This window comes from Tachypleus tridentatus, chromosome 3 (genome assembly GCF_004210375.1).
Source record: "Tachypleus tridentatus isolate NWPU-2018 chromosome 3, ASM421037v1, whole genome shotgun sequence".
NCBI lineage: Eukaryota > Metazoa > Arthropoda > Merostomata > Xiphosura > Limulidae > Tachypleus > Tachypleus tridentatus.
In genome coordinates, this window is record NC_134827.1 from 111878071 (window position 1) to 111905651 (window position 27581).

A 27581-nucleotide genomic window follows, 5' to 3' on the forward strand; every position below is an offset into this window, starting at 1 on the left:
GTTAACGACGTTCTCACTTGATGTCATATAAACACCGTGTTCAGCTGGTGTTATATTAGCACTTTACCTAACTGATGACATATTAACATAAACTCAACTAAAGTGGTTAAAAATCCGAATTCAACTGGTGTTATATCAACACAATACTTACTTTTCCCTTGCAATATTCACAAAGTTCCGTTTCTGTTACCGTTGATCCACCTTTTAGTTTCACCCAAACACAGGCTTCTTCTTCCATTTGCTGGTCTAGAACTCCAACGACCTTAAATGAAAATATCAATATAAATATTATGTATACTGTCGTATCTACGTACAACGTTTAACAGCATGGTACATGGTACATTGAATCTAGGCCTATAAGTAACAAATTTAACAGTAACGTTACTGCAACTCTTAAACGTTTTCCACAATTCAACATTCACGTTACACTTATCAATAGCGAAAACGACACAAAGGACGGTATCAATATCACAAAATACAATATCAATGATAATAATATCAGATGTTATAGAAAATCTCCAGGGCACTGACTACGTGAAAATAACAGTACATAGTCACTTAGTTATGAATGTATAATACAAATTATTGTTAACATTACTTTTTACTATTATTATTAGGCTTACCAGTTTTAATGCTTCAAATACATGAAATGTTTAAGGCCGTCATATCTAAAAATTGTAATACTAGAGGGAAGGCAGCTAGTCATCACCAATCACCGCCAACTCTTTGGCTACTCTTTTACCAAGAAAGTGTCTGATAACCGTCACATTATAACGTCCTCACTCCTGAAAGAGGCAAAATGTTTGGTGTGACAGCGATTCGAATCGCGGATTACGAGTCGATAACTTCAACCGTCTAGTCATGCCGGAATCTAAAATTTGAAGAGTACAAGTATTTCTGAGAAATCTCACCTGAGCTTCAGCGACATCTGGATGACTGAGGAGGAACTCTTCCACTTCCTGAGGATAGATGCATTTTCCTCCTCTGTTGATCATGTCTTTAAATGTACCAACAATACTGATGTAGCCATCTTCATCCATCACAGCAATATCTCTGTGTCATATTGTATTATTAATATATAGAAACAATTAACACCTTCATCTGTCATGATGATATATTTGACACACATATTTTAAACGTAGAATTATTAATAACGTTGTAAGTTACATTTTAAATTTTATAATTTAGATATTGGATTGCAAGTCATCATTCTATCATTAGTACAGAGTTAGTTCAGTGTCACTCAGTAAGTTAGATAATGATTGTTATGGTGTTTATTTGTCGACATTTCAATTACTCGATATATTTGTCTTATAGCGATTGACTAACACTAACGTTATTCATATATGTTTATAAGTGAGTTATTTGTACAAACTATTAGACCTGAAATTTATGTTGAAATGTATTTGTGAAGCTTGGCTAGCAAACTTCCGGACAAGGACAAGATGTTCTCTTTTAGAAAAAAATCCAAAAACCAGTAACAGTTCCTAGCCGGCAATAACAGTTAGAAGAATAAAGTTGAAGTATCAAAGTGGACGTGAAGTGGACAAATCCTAGTTATTTATATCTTACCCAGTGTGATACTAACGTGCATCATCAAAGACTTGACCAGTTAGTTCCTTGTCACCCCAGTATCCCAAGAACGATAAACGATCACGTGTACACAGTTCTCCTTCTTTGTTGACCGGAACTATTTGTCCATCATTGTCCACTATTTTAACCTGAGAACAAATTTAAAAATTGTAAAATTACAACACACCTTTACCACGAACATGTGAACTCTCACTATGGTACACCTTACATGGTTAATGTTCATAATACACTAACTACAACCTTACTTTATATAATTTATAGTACATCTCACATGATAGTGCCTAATTTATTCATTACAACTATAGCATGTGCTCTGATATCCTTCACTTACCTCAACATGGTCAAGTGGTGTTCCAATTGTGTAGTATTTCTTTTCCGGTCTTTCTCCTGGACGTGTGGAACAACTTGCCGGACTATTTTCTGTTGTTCCGTATACATTCTATGGGGAAGAAAGGATAGTGGTGATTCCTATGACGAAGTTTTCCAAGAAATGGTTGAAATTCTACATCACTGATTACTGATACCATATATATATTAGTTACAAGGTAACACTAAACGTAGACCTAATTTTCCTTTACTCAAAAACCAGGTGCTACAACTGCTCGGTGTTTATATCAGAACAAGTTTGTGCAAAGATTCTCAGAAGATTCTTAAAATACAATGAGTTTAATCAGTTTACCTCTCCGAGTGACAGATACAATTAATTAATATATTTTACTGAATAAATACTTTCTTTAAATTATATGGAACTCATGAAACTCTGGAAAGATGATCAGTGTTTGAACTTGTCTGATATCTCTACAAAGAATGTTTGTTGAATTTCGTTAAATTTATTCTTTATGACTGATGTTTAGAATAGAAATTTAATTATTAACTTCAAAGTAAGAAATCAAAAAATACCTAAAAGTGTAAAATAATAAAATTATTTTAACAAACAATTTTAGCAAATAAAATAACGACAGAGATTTTACTGGTTTGCAATAATCCCAGGATGTGGCTCATGGTGATAATCCTTGTATGACACTGATAAGGAGTTATCTACACTTGATACTTCGACATCAATTAGCTGTAATGTTACTTAACCACTACAACACAGAAGGGGAAGGTGACCTTTTAGTAACTTTGTTTGTTACCACTAAAATATAACTAGAACCACCAGGTGTGTGACAAGAAGACTAAATACCTATGTAGTTTGTTAAAGGAAGTGTGGGGACCTCCCCCATTGGATAGACTACTTCACAATGCTAAATCAGTAAAGGATGTGGAGTGAGTTATTGTGTTACTTTATATCCAAGAAAGAGACGTACTTTCGGCAAACACTGAGTTTAATTTTTAAAAAATAATTTTCACATGAAGTTCTAAATGTCAACAGTTGTTGTTTTATCAAGCTTACTTTTATACACTCTTTTTAGCATGTAACATCTGTAATATATTATTACAAAGCAACCACACATAAATTGGCAACTGGGAAAGATAGAGGTAGTACTTGCATAAATAGATATCCAGGTAAAACGTTCATCAAGAGAAATAACATTCAGGTTATGTACAAACAGAATAATACTTTGAAACACCTAAAGATATTGGGAACCAATATAACTAAAAATGTTAAAAAATAATGTCCAAAAACTACCAAAATGTTTTAATGTTATCTTATACAATGATGACATGTTGAGACATCCTAGCAACACACCCTCTGATTCTAGTTCCTGGACACCATTACCCTCAGGTATTTAATTTATAACACTTAACCCCTCATGTATTAACACATTACAAAACATTTAGCTAACTGATGTTTTTTAATGTGTATGTCCATAAAATAAGTAGTTCTTAAGCATGTTAGTAAGATGAGGTGAAAGTTAATCTTTGATGTTATATTAACAAATATCCGACGTCTAATGGACATATATATGTCTATTTACTAATACGTAGGATTTAATCTCAAACTAGTTCACTGTTTCTCATCAGCTCTATCAGATATATTTAATTTTGATAAATTTAAACACACAAAGTTGGACAGAACTAAAAGGAAGAGAACATCATATGTAACTAAAGAACATAAACAAATATATTTAGGTTCCCTAACCTTGACATCAGAGCTTACTTTAAGTATATCTATCGACAATATACACTCATGTCCTCCGATGTGAAAAAAATAAAATTCGGGATTCAGTTATAAAAAACAGTTTGTCCAGTCTGGCTTTGTTCCAGGGAACCGTTCTGTGTACTTTTTAAATAGAATGGATAAAATGATATAATGTATGTGTAGTACAACTATAATACCCTGCACTGATATAATGTGTATGTAGTACAACTATCATTCCGAACAGTGATATAATATGTATGTAGTACAACTATCATTCCGTACACTGATATAATATGTGTGTAGTACAACTATCATTCTCTACGCTGATATAATATGTACGTAGTACAACTATTATTCCGTACACTGATATAATGTATGTTTAGTACAACTATCATTCCGTACATGTACACTTGAGAACCAGAACAACTTATCTATAATTCAGTATCATCCTTGAGATGAACTTATTTATCAATAACAAAACACTGTGGGACGTGTTTGTACTGAATTGTATTGGTTAGATTAAATTACGTGTTTCGTAGCTTATTTTAGTTGAAGACAGATAAGAGAGACGAATTAATATACAAGATATGATCAGTTTGTAGAAGAGAACAACATCCAATGAGATTACGGCAGCTTATGTCATAAGATAAAGTAACTAGAACCTTGGTGTTGTGTTTGTCATTATCTCACAGCTCAAAATGTTTACGTTACGATCTATCACTAAAACTATCATTTCTTCGTTTTCTGGAGCTATAAGGACTCCACTGTACAGGTACGTACACAGATAATGTGTTGTGTGAACGTGAACAGTTTACATACGAATTAACGTTTCTAGTGTGTGTGTTGTGCTTATACAGATATTGACACTTTTATAGTACGTTGTGTTACATAGACAACAACACTTCCAGTGTCTATTGTGTTTATACAGATATTGACACTTTTATTTTATATTTTGTTATATTGTATTTGTATTTTGAATGTGTTTTATATTTATACAGATACTAAGAGTTCCAGTATGTCTTGTGTTTATATATATTAACATTTGATTGTGTGCTGGTAATATATATATTATTTGTAACTCCGAGTGTATCTGTTAATTTATAAATATGAAGAATTCCATTGTATGTTTTGTTATCTTTTAAAGATTTATAAGAAAGGTTTTATTCATATGGATACCAGTATTTAGATGTAATATCAGGTTTTCATGTATTACGTACCACTTATACTGAACATACATATAATTAATATACAGATAAAAGTTATTAAAAACATTCACTCTGAGCCTCAACGAGTGATCAGTGTGTACACGTACCGAGGTCTGATATGGTTAAGAGAGGATGGTTCACAGTTTCAGTTTTGAACGTGTTATAAAGGTAATCTGAATTCTTTTGTTGGTTCAAAGTGTTTGTGGTGGTGGTGGGTGGACGCTGTTTTTAGAACAGTCATACAGTCAATTAACCAGTGTGAGTTGATCAACATTAACATCAGTTTTCAATCTTTAGTTTTCGAACACCAATCATCTCTGAGACCAATAAGTTGTTGTGAAGACACAATCCAAAACTTACATTCTTCACCAAAATTTTAATTATAAACTCATGTGTGAGTATTTACTGTATGAATGAATTATTAAACTATTCTGTGAAATTGAGGAATTACTAGATGAGTATATGACCATAAACTGTTCTATTTTACTGAGGTATAACTACCATATAGTGTATTACGATATGATGTGCTAGAGTATAACTATCGTACTGTGTATGTATATTATTATATAATTCACTGGAGTTTAACTATCATACTAAGTATTGTTATATAATTTACTGTGGTATGAGTACCGTATAAAGTAAATGTATTATGATATAATATTATGATGTATGTCTACCATTCTATGAATATATATTATGATATAATGTACTGTATTATAACTAACATTCTATGTATGTGTATTATGATATAATGTAGTGGAGTATTAATATCATACTGTGTATGTGTATTATGATATAATGTACTGCAGTATAAGTATCATGCTGTTCATGTGTATTTAAGGAAAAGCTATACAAGTTAATATTATCCCTGAATTTAACTGGTGAAAACTATTTTGTACCTGCTTTAAAACACCGTACTGTGTACTGATAAAAATATAAATTATAGTGAACTATGTTGTAGATCAGAAATAAGAGAGACAAACGAATAGAACAACATCCAGTAGGATTACGGCTGGTTACGTCATAAAACAGACCAGAAACTGGATTTTAAAATAACCAAAACTTTCGTTTGTCATTATCTCACAGTTTAAAATGTTTACGTCACAATGTATCACTAAAACTGTCATTTCTTCGTTTTCTGGAGCTATAAGGACTCCACTGTGCAGGAAAGTACACAGATGATCTGCTTTGTAGACATGATTATATACGTATTAACGTTTCTAGTGTGTGTCAGGCTTATATAGATGTTGACACTTTTATTGTATGTATGTGTTATGAAGTTACCAACACTTTACTTTTACTTAATATTTAGTTATACAGATAACAATATTTCCAGTATGTTGATATTTATACAAATATAAACACTTTTATAGCATGTTGAGTTGTACAAATATGAATATGGATAACATTATTCCAAGTGTAGAATTCTCATGTATCGCTTCTTTTACTATTGTTTTAATGTCTTATAACAAGCGTTGTATAACATGGATATCAATATTTAGATGTAATATTATGTTTATAGGTTTTAATTATATTTCACAGTGTACATGGACGTCATTAATCAATAGATAAAGGTTATTAGTGCGTTGTGTTATATAGGTAACAATAATTTACTATCATGTCCGTATTAAAAACGTAAATATCTTGATTGTTTCCAGACTCCTAGCAACTAATCCAGAAAAGTTTAAGATTAGCTATAACTGTGGTCACGGAGATAGCGTTCTTATCGGATCCACTATTGGTCAAGCTTTAAATAAAGTATCTTACGATGTTGGTGACCAATTAGCTTTTGTTTTCTGTCATCAGGATGTCCGTCGCACCTTTTTGGAGACTAATGAAGAAGTATGAAACTTGGTGAAGCATTTATAGAATATCATGAGTCTAACATTCAACTCTATCTTATTAAATGGATTGTTAATGTATTTACATAATATTATAAGCCTAACATCTAACTCTATTATACTAAATGTTTTGTTACTTTATTTACAGAATATTATAAGACTAACATCATGTCAGATCACTTCTAAACGTGTTAGTAATTAATTTACAGACTATTCTAGGCCTTACTCCATCACATCTAAATGTGTTGGTGATGCATTAAAAAAGCACAATAAACCTGTCATCTTACTCACTAATTTCTAAATGTGTTGGATATATTACCATACTGTTTAAACCCTAATCTATGAACTGTACATGTATCTTTGATGGTTCATGTCTAGTTAAATATACTGTTGCGAAAAATGTACTGGTTAACGTGTTCTTAGATACGCTGTATCTGTATCTTTATCGGTACATGTTTTGTTAGATATACTGTACTTATAGATGTACATGTTCGTGTGTTGTTATATATACTATAGTTAGAGACGTACTGGTTTATATGTTGTTAGACGAACTGTACCTCTATCCTTAATGGTTCACATGTTGTTATATATAATGTACATGTATCGTTACTGGTTCATATGTTGTTAGATATACTGTACCTACATCTTTACTGGTTCTTGTGTTGTTAGATATACTGTACCTACATCTTTACTGGTTCTTGTGTTGTTAGATATACTGTACCTACGCTCTTTACTGGTTTTTGTGTTGTTAGATATACTGTACTTACATCTTTACTGGTTCTTGTGTTGTTAGATATACTGTACCTACATCTTTACTGGTTCTTGTGTTGTTAGATATACTGTACCTACATCTTTACTGGTTCTTGTGTTCCTAGATATAAAGTACTTGTATCTCTTCTGTTTCACTTTTTGTGAGATATACTGTGGTTATAATTTTCTGGTTCACGTTCTGTTATATATACTGTACTTCTATTTTTACTTGTTCACGTGTAAGATATACTGTAGCTACAGTTGTACCCTTTGATATTCTTTTAGATATACCGTATCTGAATTTTTACTGGTTCATGTGCTGTAAGATATATTGTACTTGCATCTTTACTGATTCGGTTGTTGTTACATATCCTGTAGAAATCGATGTACTGGTTTACGTGTTCTTAGATATATTGTCGCTATAAATATACTGGATCACATGTTGTTAGATATATTGTAGGTATAGATCTGCCGGTTCATGTGTTTTTGTATATTCTGTAGCTATAGATGTACTGGTTCACGTGTTGTTAGATATACTGTAACTATAGCTATAGATGAACTGGTTCACGTGTTGTTAGGTATACTGTAGCTATAAATATTGAGGTTCAAGTGTTGTTAGGAAGACTGGGCCTGTATCTTTCGCGATTCACGTTTTTTTAGATATATTGAACTTGTATCTTTATTGGTTCACGTATTGTTAAATATACTGTAGCTACAAATTACTGCTTCATATGTTGTTATATATACTGTACCTGTATCTTTTCTTGTTCATGTGTTGTTAGATATGCTGTAAATATATCTTTACTCGTTCATGTGCTATTCGATATATTGTACTTGCATCTTTACTGGCTCATATGTTGTTAGATATACTTTAATTGTAACTTTACTGGTTCTCGTGTTGTAAGATACACTGTACCTGTATCTTTACTGGTTCATGTGTTATTAGATATATTTTAGCTACACATTTACCTGATCATGTGTTGTTAGATATATTGTACCAGTATCTTTACTGGTTGACATATTGTTACGCCTACTGTACTTGTATTTTCACTTGTACTGTTGGTGTTAGATATTCTGTAGCTATAGATATACTGGTTCATTTCTGGTTCGATATGTTGTACTTATAGTTCTACTGATTCTCGTTTTGTTACTTATACTGTACAATTATCTTTTCTGCTTCACCTGCTGTTAGATATACTGTAGGAGTCATAGATGTACTGAGTCACGGATTGTTAAATACATACTGTACTTATATCTTTACTGGTTCAACTGCTGTTAGAAATACTGTCACTATAAATAGACTGGTTCACGTGATGTTAGATATACCTGATTCTTCAGTGTTTTATGTGTTGTGGGATATACTGTAGCTATATATGTACTCCTTGATATGTTGTATGATATACAGTTTCTGTATTTTACCTGGTTCATGTGTTATTAGATATCCTCTAGTTATAGATGTACTAGTTCACATGTTCTCTAAGATACACTGTACTTGTATCTTTACTGGTTCACGTTTTGTTAGATATACATTAGCTACAGATATACTGGTTCATATGCTGTTAGATATCCTGTACTTGCTTGTTTACTAGTTCCAGTATTGTTAGGTACACTGAACGTGTATCTTTACTGGTCGACATATTGTAAGATATACTGTAGTTATAGATGCTTTGGTTCATATGTTGTTAGATATAGTGTATTTGCATCTTTACTGGTTCACGTGTTGTTAGATGTACTGTAGCTACTGTTTTACTAGTTCACGTTTTATTAGATATACTGTACCTGTATCTCTACTGGATCACTTGTTGTTAGATATGCTGTAACTATAAATATTGTGGTTCACGTGCTCTTGGATATACTGTACGTGTGTCTTTATTGGTTCTTGTATTGTGAGATATACTGTAGGTATATATGTACTGGTTCACGTGTTGTTAGTTATAGTGTAGCTATAAATTATTGGTTCATGTGATGTTAGATACACTGTACATCTGTCTTTACAGATTGACGCGTTCTTTGACTTTAGCTAAAGATGTACTGGTTTATATGATGTTAGATACACTGTACATGTGTCTTTACTAGTTCGGTTCTTGTTACATATCCTGTTGCTATCGATGTACTGGTCCACGTGTTTATAGATATATTGTCGCTATAAATATACGAGATCACGTGTTGTTAGATACATTATAGATATAGATCTACCGGTTCATGTGTTGTTCTATATTCTGTAGCTATAGATGTACTGGTTCACGTATTGTTAGATATACTGTACTTACAGATGTACTGGTTCACGTACTGTTAGATCTAGTGTACTTACAGATGTACTGAATCATTTGTCGTTAGATATAGTGGTTCATGTAATGTTAATTTTACTGTACTTTAAATAAAATTCTATACATCTGTAAATTCTTAAGTTCAATTGTTTGTACCACAGACTGATCAGTTAGCAGCAAGTTTCTTAGAGCTTGGACTGAGACCTGGAGAACGTTTGGCAATATGGAGCACCAACTGTTATGAGTGGGTTCTAACTCAGCTGGCTGCAGCTAAAGCTGGACTGGTACTAGTAAGGATATTTGATATTATCTTTAAATAAAGTCATATTTTGAAACATCTCTATCTTCATAAACAGGAGATATATGAATTTAAATTTTACATCTGAAATACAGAGTAGATAAGAGATTCTTCTGTAACGTGTACTAATAAATGTTAAACATATACTCATGGATTTGTTAACATAAACTTACTTTTGTATGTTGTGTGCTTTAATATTAACATCAACATTCGTTATCTCACTACTGATTAAATTTTGTAACATAACTTTTGTGTGTTATGTTTTCTGTTCCAGGTCAATATCAACCCTGCCTTCATGCCTTCTGAACTAAAATACTGCTTAAACAAGGTAAACTACTATACTTTGTTTGGTATAAAACTAAAGTAGTTGTTACAATTATGGTTGATAAGAATTTTAAGTAAAACAAAAGAAATAAAGTGAAATGTGAACAACGTGTTAAAATATCTATAAAAGATGATATGTAATATTTAAGGTCACAGAATATGACAGTGTATAATATAAGCTTGTGAAAGTTATTTTCAATTATTTCTGGATATATTTAAAATTATTCAGAAAAGTTTTTATCAATTCAGATTCTAACTAAAGACCACATTTTCCAAACAAGCTAGTGATTCGACAGTTCTTTATATATAAGCCCATGTTACTTCTGCAGAAATTTATATGATTATCCCAAGTTTGGAGTGTATAGTTTTAAAATGTGGCTATATAACCGTAGCCTATGATGTCATCTGGAGGTCAAGGTGGTCATAACGGCCATTTTTTGGCAAATAGGACGACCAATAGGTAAGAAACTGAAAAGGTCGTATTTTATGGTAAATCATATCATCAGTCTTTCTGAAGCCTTAATTAGCTTTGTTACTTATTGATCTCCTTTCACATTGGTCTCTCTCATATCTTTATTATTTCACTACAGGTGTATAATTAACGTCTAACTTCCCTTTAGTGAAAAATGTTTGTGATTTCTCTCCAACACTTGCGTGCACTCCCTCAGCTACTTTGGCTCAACTTAGCCACATCTTTTACTTTCTTCCGTGTACTCGCTGGAATCACCTATAAAATAACTTTACAAAAATATGTTTGGTATCGACAAATTTTGATTCGCCTTGTTTAATATCGTAAAGAGAAATAACAATATTTTAATTAAATAATAAAGTCAGAATACTATTCACTTCATTTGACCACACACCAGAATTCACGATACCAAAAATGGGAAACTTTGTATTACAATCTTAAAGTGTCATATGAAGCACATACTAGAAACAGTAGATATATATATCCAGTTTTTATTTGATTAAAACAAAAGTATATGTGAACAGATCATCATGAACTCTTTTTTGTGTGTATATCACGATTCATATGGTTGATTTAAAGAAAACTCAGGATATATTTGTGTGTTTATACATATACACTTTGTTTACTAATAAAATACTATATATTAACTTTCTACGTTCTTTACAACATTTTACTAAATTAAAGTACGTTTTATGTATAAAATCGAAACACTTGAAGAGATGAACAAACTGTTCTACCTTTCTAGACCTCTTGTAAAGCACTGATTGCAGGAGAATCTTTCAGAAAACAAGATTACTTCCAACAGTTGTGTTCTGTTGTACCAGAGATTATATCATCCAAACCAGGCCAGATTAAAAGTAGCAGGTAAGGTAAAGAACAAAATAGATTATAATCTACACCAGGTCAGATTAAAGTAGTAGGAAAGATAAACTACAATATAGATTATATAATTTACACCAGGACAGATTAAAGTAGTAGGTAATGTTAATTACAATATAGATTATAATGTTAAATCAGATCATATGAAAATTAATAGGTAAATAATAGTATAATACGGAATATAATGTTAAAGCAGGCCAGATTAAATGTAACACGTAAGGTAAAATACCACATATCAGAATGTTGAAACCAGGTTAGATTAAAAGTAACTAATATCCCACATCACGTGTTATAAATATTGTTATAAACATTTTATATTGTTTGAACACATCCCTGTCATACAAACATTGTCTTATTTATTTTGTAGATATTTTTTAAATACTGATTATTGGTATATCCTGGACTTACATATTATATGAAGTTAGTAATATATTTTATATTTACTAACATAATAACCATGATATAATATTCACTGTTTATTCTGCTTCAGATGTCCAGATTTACACACAGTTGTCATGTTGACAAAGAAGGACTTTCCGTAAGTAACCAAACAAGTTGAACACATCTTAACTGATTGTAGGATATTCTATACTTCTGTCAGGATGTGAAAATATTTACTTTGAGAGAAAAAACTGAATGATTATAATAAAGATATAAATAACGGTAAATAAAATAGATAACAAAACCATATGTATTTATTACCGTATTTGTATTTATCTTAATAATACAGTTGACACAAATAGTATTCCATTACTAAGTATTAAATTTATTATTAATCCAGCGGAGTTTACAAGTTTGACGATATTCTACGTGCCGCAGGAAACGAGAAATTGCGAGAAGTGAAGGAGCTGGACTCCAAGATTCAGTTTGACGATCCAGTTAACATTCAATTTACATCGGTAGGAGTTATTGATGGCCATAAAAGATAGTGACATTTATATCAAAAGATAGTGACCTCTCATTAAAAAATAGCGACATTTATACCAAAAGATAGTGACATCTATACAAAAGATTGTAAAATTTATATCAAAGAATAATGACTTCTATATGAAAATATGTCGTAATGACATTCCAATTGAAAAAAACAGTGTTTAGTAGTATATTCCTTAACAATAGAAAATATATGTATATTAAATATATCATATCGGACTATTGTAAGAAAGACGTTCAAATAATAATCTCAGTTCTGAATATTTTCTATTTCCTTAAACTGACATAAATGTTTTCTTTTCAGGGAACCACCGGTAAACCCAAGGCAGCATCACTATCTCACTTTAACCTCATCAACAATGCAGTAGTTTTTACAAACCGGGTTACAATACCAGGAGTGGTAAGTTGTTGTGAACTAAACCTCGACAACCATCCTGTTATACCAGCAATTATTAATATTGTTGTAAACTACATCTTCACAACCATCCTGTTATACCAGCAATTATTAATATTGTTGTAAACTTCACCTTCATAACCATCCTGTTATACTAGCAATTATTAATATTGTTGTAAACTACACCTTCACAACCATCCTGTTATACCAGCAATTATTAATATTGTTGTAAACTACATCTTCACAACCATCCTGTTATACCAGCAATTATTAATATTGTTGTAAACTACACCTTCACAACCATCCTGTTATACCAGCAATTATTAATATTGTTGTAAACTGCACCTTCACAACCATCCTGTTATACCAGCAATTATTAATATTGTTGTAAACTGCACCTTCACAACCATCCTGTTATACCAGGAATGGCAAGTATTGTTGTAAACTACAAATTCACAACCATACTGTTATACCAGCAATTATTAATATTGTTGTAAACTACACCTTCACAACCATCCTGTTATACCAGCAATTATTAATATTGTTGTAAACTACACCTTCACAACCATCCTGTTATACCAGCAATTATTAATATTGTTGTAAACTACACCTTCACAACCATCCTGTTATACCAGCAATTATTAATATTGTTGTAAACTGCACCTTCACAACCATCCTGTTATACCAGGAATGGCAAGTATTGTTGTAAACTACAAATTCACAACCATACTGTTATACCAGCAATTATTAATATTGTTGTAAACTACACCTTCACAACCATCCTGTTATACCAGCAATTATTAATATTGTTGTAAACTACATCTTCACAACCATCCTGTTATACCAGCAATTATTAATATTCTTGTAAACTACATCTTCACAACCATCCTGTTATACCAGCAATTATTAATATTGTTGTAAACTGCACCTTCACAACCATCCTGTTATACCAGCAATTATTAATATTGTTGTAAACTGCACCTTCACAACCATCCTGTTATACCAGCAATTATTAATATTGTTGTAAACTGCACCTTCACAACCATCCTGTTATACCAGGAATGGCAAGTATTGTTGTAAACTACACCTTGACAACCATCCTGATATACCAATAGTGATAAGTATTGTTATAAACTACACCTTCACAACCATACTGTTATACCAGCAGTTGTTAGTATTGTTGTAAACTACACCTTGACAACCATCCTGATATACCAATAGTGATAAGTATTGTTATAAACTACACCTTCACAACCATTATGTTATACCAGCAATTATTAATATTGTTGTAAACTACACCTTCACAACCATCCTGTTGTACCAGCTATTATTGATATTGTTGTAAACTACACCTTCACAACCATCCTGTTATACCAGCAATTATTAATATTGTTGTAAACTACACCTTCACAACCATCCTGTTATACCAGCAATTATTAATATTGTTGTAAACTACAAATTCACAACCATACTGTTATACCAGCAGTTGTTAGTATTGTTGTAAACTACACCTTGACAACCATCCTGATATACCAATAGTGATAAGTATTGTTATAAACTACACCTTCACAAGCATTATGTTATACCAGCAATTATTAATATTGTTGTAAACTACACCTTCACAACCATCCTGTTGTACCAGCAATTATTGATATTGTTGTAAACTGCACCTTCACAACCATCCTGTTATACCAGCAATTATTAATATTGTTGTAAACTACATCTTCACAACCATCCTGTTATACCAGCAATTATTAATATTGTTGTAAACTACACCTTCACAACCATCCTGTTATACCAGCAATTATTAATATTCTTGTAAACTACATCTTCACAACCATCCTGTTATACCAGCAATTATTAATATTGTTGTAAACTGCACCTTCACAACCATCCTGTTATACCAGGAATGGCAAGTATTGTTGTAAACTACACCTTGACAACCATCCTGATATACCAATAGTGATAAGTATTGTTGTAAACTACACCTTGACAACCATCCTGATATACCAATAGTGATAAGTATTGTTATAAACTACACCTTCACAACCATTATGTTATACCAGCAATTATTAATATTGTTGTAAACTACACCTTCACAACCATCCTGTTGTACCAGCAATTATTGATATTGTTGTAAACTGCACCTTCACAACCATCCTGTTATACCAGCAATTATTAATATTGTTGTAAACTACATCTTCACAACCATCCTGTTATACCAGCAATTATTAATATTGTTGTAAACTACATCTTCACAACCATCCTGTTATACCAGCAATTATTAATATTGTTGTAAACTACACCTTCACAACCATACTGTTATACCAGCAGTTGTTAGTATTGTTGTAAACTACACCTTGACAACCATCCTGATATACCAATAGTGATAAGTATTGTTATAAACTACACCTACACAACCATTATGTTATACCAGCAGTTGTTAGTATTGTTGTAAACTGCACCTTCAGAACCATCTTGTTGTACCAGAAGTGGTAAGTATTGTTGTAAACTACACCTTCCCAACCATTCTGTTATACCAGGAGTGGTATGTCTTCGAAATTATACCACTCCTAACAGGATTTCGATACCCGTAGAAAAGAGAATACGAATAGCTCATTCTGTAGCTTTGTGTTTAATTCTAAACAAACAGAATATTGTTTTATATATAGATATGTTTTAAACTTCACTGAGTATTAATAAAGTAAAAAAAAAAATGATTGAATTTAGCACAAAGCTACACGAGGACTATCTGCACTTGTCTTCCTAATTTAGCGTTGGAAGCCTGAAAGTAAGGCATCTGGTCATTACCACTCACCGCCAACTCTTCGGTTACTCTTTTCCAACAAATTGTGTGATTGATCGTTACGTTAAAAAGACCCATCAAGTACACTTCAACACGCATATAATTAAAAGTTCTATGTGGACCTCACCGTTTTTAGTACACTAATATATTAGACTGATACTGAGCTATGAACCTTAGTATTTGGAATTTATTTAACAGTAACGGATGTATTTGGTTTTGGTTCATTTCAGAATGAGGTGGATTGTATTCCTGTACCTTTGTTTCACGCTTTCGGTTGTGTTGGCGGTGTTATCTCAACAATTATTAAGCACAAATTAGCTGTGTTTCCTTCGGCTTTTTTTGACTCTCTGGAGACATTGAAAGCTATGGAAAAAGAACGGTAAAGTGTATTTACTTTAATTTTTCATCTCCAAGGAACTGTTAACAATCAACTGACTTCCATAAATAGTGATATCATGATATCTTTAACATATTGAACAAAAAATACCCTTTCTCCAACAATTCATTTTTTAGACCAGGACACCCCACATGGAAATACCAAAAACGCCCTAGCTTATAAAAAATAATTTTCTCTCCCTACTAGATCAGCTCGACTTGTAAAAAATACAAACGTTCTCAATCACTTAGACACAATTTAAGTTAAATATCGGGTATAGCAGTCTTCAGGTGAGATAGAGATAAATCCAAGAACTCAAAACTGTAAAATATGGGATATAATCCTCCGCAAGAACAGAACAGATAATCCAATGTTGTTTTTCTTTAAAACAAACAAACATGTGAGAGGGCGTTTTCCTATAAATATAAGATTTTTTTGTTAACATAATTATGAAGAAATTACCATAAACTCCAAAAATCTATCTTCTTTATTAAATATAACCATGTACAACGTGTACGATAAAGTTTGTTATTTAACTAAAGACCGTGTGACTCTAAGAAGTAAACAACACTCAAATGTATATCACGGTCATTATCACTCCTTTATGTTCTTTACGAGTTCATAGATTTTCATGATAAGCAATCCCTCAATATTCTTTATTAGTTAATATATTTCTGTGATAAACGATTCCTTAATGTTCGTTATTTCTTTATACGTTTCTATGATACGTGATTCCTTAATGTTCGTTATTTCTTTATACGTTTCTATGGTACGTGATTTTTTTAATGCTCGTTATTTCTTTATACGTTTCTATGGAACGTGATTCCTTATTGTTCGTTATTTCTTTATACGTTCCTATGGTACGTGATTCTGCAATGTTCGTTATTTCTTTATACGTTTCTATGGTACGTGATTTCTTAATGTTCGTTATTTCTTTATACGTTTCTATGGAACGTGATTTCTTAATGTTCGTTATTTCTTTATACGTTTCTATGGTACGTGATTCCTTAATGTTCGTTATTTCTTTATACGTTTCTATGGTACGTGATTCCTTAATGTTCGTTATTTCTTTATACGTTTCTATGGTACGTGATTCTTCAATGTTCGTTATTTCTTTATACGTTTCTATGATACATGAATCTTTAATGTTCGTTATTTCTTTATACGTTTCTACGGTACGTGATTCTTTATTGTTCGTTATTTCTTTATACGTTTCTATGGTACGTGATTTCTTAATGTTCGTTATTTCTTTATACGTTTCTATGGTACGTGATTTCTTAATGTTCGTTATTTCTTTATACGTTTCTACGGTACGTGATTTCTTAATGTTCGTTATTTCTTTATACGTTTCTATGGTACGTGATTCTTTATTGTTCGTTATTTCTTTATACGTTTCTATGATACATGATTCTTTATTGTTCGTTATTTCTGTATACGTTCCTATGGTACGTGATTCTGCAATGTTCGTACTTCTTTATACGTTTCTATGGTACGTGATTTCTTAATGTTCGTTATTTCTTTATACGTTTCTATGGAACGTGATTTCTTAATGTTCGTTATTTCTTTATACGTTTCTATGGTACGTGATTCCTTAATGTTCGTTATTTCTTTATACGTTTCTATGGTACGTGATTCTTCAATGTTCGTTATTTCTTTATACGTTTCTATGGTACGTGATTTCTTAATGTTCGTTATTTCTTTATACGTTTCTACGGTACGTGATTCTTTATTGTTCGTTATTTCTTTATACGTTTCTATGGTACGTGATTTCTTAATGTTCGTTATTTCTTTATACGTTTCTATGGTACGTGATTTCTTAATCTTTCTGACATTATACCAACTGTTGTTCTATATCTACACAATCTTTAATCTCCATCTTTATTACATTATAGCAACTGTTGTTCTTTATCCAGACAATCTTTATTTTCCATCTTTATTACATTATAGCAACTGTTGTTCTTTATCCAGACAATCTTTATTTTCCATCTTTATCACATTATAGCATCTGTTGTTCTTTATCCAGACAATCTTTATTCTCCATCTTTACCACAACATTTTCTCTTTTTATTACAGAGTTTCAACTCTCATTTTGACAAAGGAAACTTTTATTAGTCATTTCTGTCTTTTGGTTAGACATCAACATGACAACACCAATTCTTTATCAATCATTTCTGCCTTCTGGCTAGACGTCAACATGACAACACTTATTATTATCAGTTATTTCTGCCTTCTGGCTAGACGTCAACATGACAACACCAATTCTTTATCAATCATTTCTTCCTTCTGGCTAGACGTTAACATGAGAACACCAATATACGTTTCAGTAATTCCTGTTTTGTTATATTTCATCATTAAAACACTTTTTAACAGAAGTTCTCATCATATTTTTAGATGCACTCTTGTAATGGGAACGCCCACCATGTTTATTGACATTATTAATCACCCGGATGTTCATAAGTTTGACCTAACCAGTCTTCAAGGGGGTAAGTGAATAATTAGTAATTTTGTTTGTTATACACTGCCGGCCAAAGTCTTAAGGCCAATGAACATAAAGAACCATCTTCATAAAATGAAAATAAGAAAAGGGAAATAAAAATAAAAAGTTTTTTTAGCATTTAATAGGGATCATGTCAACACTATGAAATTAGCCTTAATACTAGCTGGTTAAAAGTTTAAGACCCTACCAAAAAGAAGTCCTAAACAGGTTAGGAAATGCCCAACAAGAAATCTCAGTAGCGTGTTGCACGGTCGTCATTGCGAATAACTGCAAACTGGCATGCTCGATATAAGCGTTTCCAGAAGGCTGGCTGGAATGTTATTCAAAGTGGTGAAGATGGCTTCACGAAGATCATGAACTGTTTGGAATTGATGTTCATTTCTATAGACTTCCCTTGCCATTCACTCCCAAACATTTTCAATGGGGTTCAGTTCGGGCAAACACGCTGGGTGGTCCAAAAGAATTACGTTATTCGCCATGAAAAAGTCCTTTGTCGTGCGGGCATTGTGGATTGCAGCGTTGTCTTGCTGAAAGATCCAGTCATTTCCACACAAGCGAGGGTCTTCAGTCAATAAGAATGCTCTCTCAAATATGTCAATGTAGCCAGCTGTTGTTTGACGCCCCTGTATAACCTGAAGCTCCATTGTTCCATGGAAGGACAAAGTATCTCAGATCATGATAGAACTTCCTCCACTGTGTCGTGTAGAAAATGTCTCCTGTGGGATATCCTTATCGGGCCAGTAACGTTGGAAGTCATCTGGACCATCCAGGTTAAATTTTTTCTTATAAGAGAACAAAACCTTCGTCCTCTTTTCTACGTCCCATGTTTGGTGCTTCTCAGCAAAGTCTAACCGAGCTGTTTCGTGGTGTGGAAGGAGGTGTCGCCTTTGAAGACGTTTACGGTTTTTAAAGCCTTTCTCTCGTAGATGCCGTCTTATTGTTCATGAGCTGCATTCTGTGTCCGTAAGGGCCTCAATCTGGTTCGACGATCGGCTGGTGTCTTTCCGGAATAACCATTTGAATGCTCCTGTTCAACGCCAGCGAAATTTTCTTGGGCCGATCACTTGAAATTCTCGTTCCGTATTTCCCAGGGTCTTTTAAGAAATTTGCAACAGTAGTTTTACTACGCCCAATCTCACCAGCGACAGCAAGTTGAGAAAGACTTTGCTTTTGCAGCTCAACAATTCTAATTTCAGTGTACAAATTTTCCCTATTAAATGCTAATTTTTTTTTTCATCTTTCAAAGTTCTACTCAAGTAAGTGGTTGAGTCCAGCAACGCAAAATTCGTATTTTTTCTTTATGTTCATTGGCCTTAAGATTTTTGCCAGCAGTGTATATGCAAGTTGGCACTAGGGTGTAGCTTTTAATTTCGGAACTGACAAGCAGGGTTCGTGTTTATCCATTAACCTTCATTTTAAGTTGTGGATGTGTCACTAAGCAACAGTTTATCACTTAGTATTGATGGTTAGTGGTCAGGTGCCTTTTCAATGTTTTGTAGAGACGTTAACAGATATATCTAGTACTTTTACCATTAATAGAAATTCATTTGTAAATTTAAAATCAGTTTCTTCATGAGAATATTATTCTAATACATTTGTTTAAAGTTCTTACATTTAACGATTTGAGTCATCTAAACAACCACTGTTCTTTCATTCTTCAAGTAAAGCTTTATTGTTTAGGTCAACGTTCAAAGTTCTAATGTTCATCAATACATTTAACACTTACACTCTATGATAACATTAGTTGTAAGTACATACAGAGTTTTACTCACTTGTGACAACTGTGTTACTTTCAGCACTTATTGGAGCGTCTCCATGTCCGGTAGAGCTGTGGAAAGGAATAGAACAGAAGTTGGGTATAACAAATGTACTTGTAAGTTTTAAAAACTTTCTATCTTCACGACGAAATTTTTATCACTTTGATTAGTGATGGAATTTTTTTTTATAAAAGAACTGATCTATTTCTACTTAGAATCTGTAAATATAACATTACTGTCTGTTGTATCTCCATGTAACTACTTGATGAGGAGTAAAACAAAGTTACGGTAACCATGAAACTATATAAAATAATACTGGAAGAGTAAAACATAGTTATGGTAACCATGAAACTATATAAAATAATGCTGGAAGAGTAAAACATAGTTATGGTAACCATGAAACTATATAAAATAATACTGGAAGAGTAAAACATAGTTATGGTAACCATGAAACTATATAAAATAATACTGGAAGAGTAAAACAAAGTTACGGTAACCATGAAACTATATAAAATAATACTGGAAGAGTAAAACATAGTTACGGTAACCATGAAACTATATAAAATAATACTGGAAGAGTAAAACATAGTTATGGTAACCATGAAACTATATAAAATAATACTGGAAGAGTAAAACATAGTTATGGTAACCATGAAACTATATAAAATAATACTGGAAGAGTAAAACATAGTTATGGTAACCATGAAACTATATAAAATAATACTGGAAGAGTAAAACATAGTTATGGTAACCATGAAACTATATAAAATAATACTGGAAGAGTAAAACAAAGTTACGGTAACCATGAAACTATATAAAATAATACTGGAAGAGTAAAACAAAGTTACGGTAACCATGAAACTATATAAAATAATACTGGAAGAGTGAAACATAGTTATGGTAACCATGAAACTATATAAAATAATACTGGAAGAGTAAAACAAAGCTACGGTAACCATGAAACTATATAAAATAATACTGGAAGAGTAAAACAAAGTTACGATAACCATGAAACTATATAAAATAATACTGGAAGAGTAAAACAAAGTTACGGTAACCATGAAACTATATAAAATAATACTGGAAGAGTAAAACAAAGTTACGGTAACCATGAAACTATATAAAATAATACTGGAAGAGTGAAACATAGTTATGGTAACCATGAAACTATATAAAATAATACTGGAAGAGTAAAACAAAGCTACGGTAACCATGAAACTATATAAAATAATACTGGAAGAGTAAAACAAAGTTACGATAACCATGAAACTATATAAAATAATACTGAAAGAGTAAAACAAAGTTACGGTAACCATGAAACTATATAAAATAATACTGGAAGAGTAAAACAAAGCTACGGTAACCATGAAACTATATAAAATAATACTGGAAGAGTAAAACAAAGTTACGGTAACCATGAAACTATATAAAATAATACTGGAAGAGTGAAACATAGTTATGGTAACCATGAAACTATATAAAATAATACTGGAAGATTAAAACAAAGTTACGGTAATCATGAAACTATATAAAATAATACTGGAAGAGTGAAACATAGTTATGGTAACCATGAAACTATATAAAATAATACTGGAAGATTAAAACAAAGTTACGGTAACCATGAAACTATATAAAATAGTACTGAAAGAGTAAAACAAAGTTACGGTAATCATGAAACTATATGAAATAATACTGAAAGAGGGAAACAAGATTGTAATAATCATAAAACTATATGAAATAATATTTGTAACTGGTCTACGTGTGGTATCAATACTAGGAGCACTTTTCCTTTGAATTTGAACGATTTCTAGGAAAACATATTCAGAGGAATCACACATCTTTTCTTATCCACAGAATGCATATGGAACAACAGAAAATAGTCCAGGGACCTGTTCAACACGTCCAGGAGAGAGACTGGACAAGAAATACCACACAGTTGGAACACCACTTGATCATGTTGAGGTAACTGTACAATATTACTAAACACGCTAAGGTTTTGTTAATTTATTATGTTCCATAATCACGTCATAGGTGTATCATGAACTAAACATGCTGAGATCCTTGTCAGTGGATTGTATACTTTGATCTCATCAAGGTGTACCATAAACTAAACATGTTTAGTGTCATCTGTACAATCAAATATCAATACATACAAACTGTAGTTCACATGTTCATGATATGTACATGATGAGATCCTTGTCAGTGGATTGTATACTTTGATCTCATCAAGGTGTACAATAAACTAAACATGTTTAGTGTCATCTGTACAATCAAATATAAATAAATAAAAACTGTAGTTCACATGTTCATGATATGTACCTGTTGTATTTTACAATCTGTACATTCGTCCTCAGGTTAAAATAGTGGACAATGATGGACGAATAGTTCCGGTCAACAAAGAAGGAGAACTGTGTACACGTGGCCATATAACGTTCTTGGGATACTGGGGTGACAAAGAACAAACTGGTCAAGTCTTGGATGATGCACGTTGGTATCACACTGGGTAAGACATAAACAACTTGGATTTGTCCACTTCATGTCCACTCTGATCCTTCAACTTTCTTCTTGTAACCTGTTCTGTCTGTAACTATTATTACTGTACTGTTCATACTGGTTAGGAACTGTTGTTGTTACTGACCAGACAATACTGTTAATACTGGTTAGGAACTTGTTGTCACTGACCAGACAATACTGTTATTACTGACTGGGAATTGTTATTGACGAGATTGTACTGTTATTACTGGATAGGAACTGTTACTGACCACAAACTACTGTTATTACTGGCTGGGAACTGCTGCTGTTACTTACCAGACACTACTACTATTACTGACTAGGGACTGTTATTGCTGTTGACCAGACACTACTACTATTACTGACTAGGGACTGTTATTGCTGTTGATCAGACACTACTACTATTACTGGCTCGGAATTGTCACTGACACTGACGACATAGTTTTGTATATCTGGATAGATGTCCTGTTGTTGAGTGGGTTCTCAACATGAAACGTACTGTCCAGTCCATTTAACCAATTTATTTATTTATTTGTTGACTGATAGGTATAGCTTCACAAACAACGCTCAACAGAAACTCTGTATCTGATAATACACCCACTTTACTTATAAGCGTACTTTCAACAGATACATTGATTGAGTAGTTGAACTGCATACAAATAGACACAATAGCACTCACTATTTAACTCAGTAAGTACACTGAACTGACTGTGTACTCTTCTTTCATTGTAGTACTTGAAGATTTTAGGTTGTGAAGTAACGATAACTCACTCTAGCAATCAAAAACTAAATTAAAATTTAAAATGTAGCTTACAAAATTATTAATGATTTAACGTTTACAATATATGTCTTGATGATATCGTGATGATAGACGAAAGTGTTAATTGTTTCTATATGTTAATAATACAATATGACGCAGAGATATTGCCGTGATGGATGAAGATGGCTACATCAGTATTGTTGGTAGAATTAAAGATATGATCATTAGAGGAGGAGAGAACATATATCCTCGGGAGATTGAAGAGTTCCTCCATGGGCATCCAGATGTCGCTGAAGTTCAAGTGAGTTTTTCAGAAGGGCTTGTTTTCTTCAATTGGCCCGGCATGGCCAAGTGTGTTAAGGCATTCGACTCGTAATCCGAGGGTCGCGGGTTCGAATCCCGGTCGCACCAAACATGCTCGCCTTTTCAGCCGTGGGGGCATTATAATGTGTCGGTCAACTGTCAATCCCACTATTCGTTGGTAAAAGAGTAGCCCAAGAGTTGGCGGTTGGTGGTGATGACTAGCTGCCTTCCCTCTAGTCTTACACTGCTAAATTAGGAACAGCTAGCGCAGATAGCCCTCGAGTAGCTTTGCACGAAATTCCAAAATTCTATTCTATACTATACTATACGGTTCTCTTCAAATTTTATCTTTTGTCATTTAATATTACGGCCTTAAACTATTAGGCCCGGCGTGGCCAAGCGTGTTAAGGCGTGCGACTCGTAATCTGAGGTCGCAGGTTCGCATCCACCTCGCACCAAACATACTCGCCCTTTCAGCTGTGGGGGCGTTATAATGTAACGGTCAATCCCACTATTCGTTGGTAAAAGAGTAGCACAAGAGTTGGCGGTGGATGGTGATGACTCGCTGCCTTCCATCTAGTTTTACACTGCTAAATTAGGGACCGTTAGCACAGGTAACCCTCGAGTAGCTTTGTACGAAATTCAAAAACAAACAAACCAACTTGAGCTATTAATGTTGTCGAAGCAATAAAACCAGTAAATCCAATCAAAGTCATAAAAATTAAAATGAACAACAATTTCTATTATATATTCTAGTCTCGAAATAACACTTTAAATATATTTTTGTCTGTCACATGTCAGTATCCTAGAAAACAAACTCAATAACATCTACTATGTAATTCTCTAACTGACACTGAAGTAACTATGTACTGTTATTTCCACGTATTCAGTTCACTGGAGAACTTTCTTTAACATCCGATAGTATTATCATTGATATTGTATTTGGTGACACTGATATCGTCCTTTGTGAAACAAGTGTGCAATTTAGAGTAATATTTGTTAAGCCTAATGGATCAAAAACTTTCGGTTCTCGTCCACATTGCTGTTTTACCTTTTTATTTACGAATTAACATGTTGATTTCTCATGTATAGGATTAGTTTCAATGTTATATGTACCATGCTGTTAAACGTGGCACATTGATCTGACTCTATACATAATATTTATTTTATATTTTTATTTTAGGTTGTTGGAGTTCCAGACCAACGAATGGGAGAAGAAGCTTGTGCTTGGGTGAAACTAAAACGTGGATCAACGGTAACAGAAACGGAACTTCGAGAATATTGCAAGGGAAAAGTAAGTACTGTATTAATATAACACCAGTTGAATTCGGATTTTGTAATCACTTTAGTTGAGTTTATGTTAATATGTCATCAGTTAGGTAAACTGCTAATATAACACCAGCTGAACACGGAGTTTATATGACATCAGGTGAGTACGTCGTTAACAGCACGCCACTTGGGTACAGTATGGACAGATAATAATACAGACCATGATACCATAAGTGTTCGTTAAGTGGGTTAGGTGAGATTTTACTGGTCTAAAAATGGATTACACTGCGATTACTAAAGTTCATGGTTCTAGTGCGACTTGGATAATGCTCGTCAAGGTTTCTTTACAATAATCCCAGGATGTGGCTCATGGTGATGGTCCTAGTACTACACTGATAAGGAGTTATCTACACTTGATACTTCGACATCAGTTAGCTGTCACCTCTATAATGTTACTTAACCACTACAACACAGAAGGGGAAGGTGACGTTTTAGTAACTTTGTTTGTTACCACTAAAATATAACTAGAACCACCAGGTGTCAGACAAGAAGACTAAATACCTATGTAGCTCGTTAAAGGAAGTGTGGGGATCTCCCCCATGTGATAGATTACTTCACTATGCTAAATCAGTAAAGGATGTGGAGTGAGTTATTGTGTTACTTTACATCCAAGAAAGAGCCGTACTTTCGGCAAACACTGAGTTTAATTTTAAAAAATAATTTTCACATAATGTTCTAAATGTCAACAGTTGTTGTTTTATCAAGCTTACTTTTATACACTCTTGTTTATCAAGTAACATCTGTAATATGTTATTTAAAGCCAATATCCTCATAACAACCAGACAATTGCTAGAAATTGGTACTCCCCCCCATTGCACAGCAGTATGTCCGCGGACTTCCAACGCTAGAATATTGGTGGGCAGGCTACAGATAGCCCACTGTATAACTTTATGCTTATACACAAAAAACTATACAAAATGATAACCGAGATGAAACATAGTTGTACCTGCAGAAATAAACATCCAAGTAAAACGTCTTCCACGTAAATAACATATATTTATATACAACAGAATGATACTTTCAAAGTTATGGTTTAAATACCTAAACAAATTGGAAACCAATAGTTCTAAAAATTAACGACTTCCACCATTGGACAAAAATATTCCTGGCCAGAGATTTGTGGGAAAAAGTGGACATGAAATGTGTTTTCACACATCTCTAGGATGCGAACAAACAAAATAAAAGGAGTCGACAAATAGAATATTTTCTTAAATTTCATTTTGATTTTAAGATATAATTTATTCCTATATTGTTTTTTGACAGAATTAATTTGTTATTATAATGGATATTAGTAAACATGATAAAAACGTTTATTAGTTAATTGTTTGGACAAGTCTCTTAGAGAAGGGTTTCCACTTATTTTATATCGTTTTGCCACTAATGTTTTAATTTGATTTATATTTTTTCATCATAAAATTTTAATGTTTCACTTGTATTGTTTCGTCCTGACTTTTGTCCTCTATTTTTGACGATCTTACAAGTATATCTGTTAAATAATATATATTATTTTTTTTGGTTTCAGATCAGCCACTTTAAGATTCCTCGGTACATCGTGTTGGTTGAAGACTTTCCAAAAACGTCGACAGGAAAAATAGTGAAATATAAAATAAAAGAAGTAATGAGAGAAAAACTTAAGTGTATGAAATGACCTGGTTGTAAGTGTATTATTGTGAAATTTATCATGCCAAAAACCTTTGTAATGTTAACCATAATATTCTGTCTGTACTGTTTCTATTATACACACATGAGTAATAAACAAGTATTAACGTGTTTCTTTCAGTGAGTCATTTCTAATTTGAAAATTGAGTAAAATATTCTCTGCTAATTTTCTTTAATTTTGTAAATTGCTAAACAGAACACAAAACAGAAAGGAAGCTTCAAGAGAAAATTATGTTCTGTCGCATTAAGATGTCATCAAGTTAAACACAAAACAAAACTAAAAGGAAGCTTCAAGAGAAAATTATGTTCTGTCACATTAAGATGTCATCAAGTTAAACACAAAACAAAACTAAAAGGAAGCTTCAAGAGAAAATTATATTCTGTCACATTAAAATGTCATCAAGTTAAACACAAAACAAAACTAAAAGGAAGCTTCAAGAGAAAATTATGTTCTGTCACATTAAAATGTCATCAAGTTAAACACAAAACAAAACTAAAAGGAAGCTTCAAGAGAAAATTATGTTCTGTCACATTAAAATGTCATCAAGTT

The 27581-nt window shown here is 32.6% G+C and overlaps 1 protein-coding gene and 1 pseudogene across 3 annotated transcripts in view; one reads left to right on the top strand and one right to left on the bottom strand.

Moving 5' to 3' along the window:
• The window catches only part of LOC143247892 (putative acyl-CoA synthetase YngI pseudogene), a 2944-nt pseudogene extending 753 nt beyond the window's left edge, over positions 1-2191 (bottom strand). The window contains exons 1-4 of the transcript XR_013026738.1: positions 1925-2191; positions 1573-1721; positions 912-1053; positions 152-262 (exon numbers count right to left, since the gene is read on the bottom strand). The product of XR_013026738.1 is annotated as a putative acyl-CoA synthetase YngI pseudogene (transcript). The remainder of the gene's footprint in view (positions 1-151; positions 263-911; positions 1054-1572; positions 1722-1924) is intronic.
• Positions 1-27142, top strand: part of LOC143247771 (medium-chain acyl-CoA ligase ACSF2, mitochondrial-like) — a 68045-nt gene extending 40903 nt beyond the window's left edge. For both annotated transcript variants that reach the window (XM_076496225.1, XM_076496226.1), the window contains 15 exons: positions 6540-6723; positions 9901-10029; positions 10312-10365; positions 11576-11694; positions 12200-12247; positions 12491-12608; positions 12944-13039; positions 16070-16218; positions 18607-18698; positions 20509-20585; positions 22324-22431; positions 22824-22972; positions 23900-24041; positions 25227-25337; positions 26895-27142. In XM_076496225.1, coding sequence (XP_076352340.1) covers positions 6540-6723; positions 9901-10029; positions 10312-10365; positions 11576-11694; positions 12200-12247; positions 12491-12608; positions 12944-13039; positions 16070-16218; positions 18607-18698; positions 20509-20585; positions 22324-22431; positions 22824-22972; positions 23900-24041; positions 25227-25337; positions 26895-27020 — 1702 coding nt within the window. In that variant the 3' untranslated portion in view covers positions 27021-27142. The remainder of the gene's footprint in view (positions 1-6539; positions 6724-9900; positions 10030-10311; positions 10366-11575; positions 11695-12199; positions 12248-12490; positions 12609-12943; positions 13040-16069; positions 16219-18606; positions 18699-20508; positions 20586-22323; positions 22432-22823; positions 22973-23899; positions 24042-25226; positions 25338-26894) is intronic.
• Positions 27143-27581: the final 439 nt, after the last annotated feature.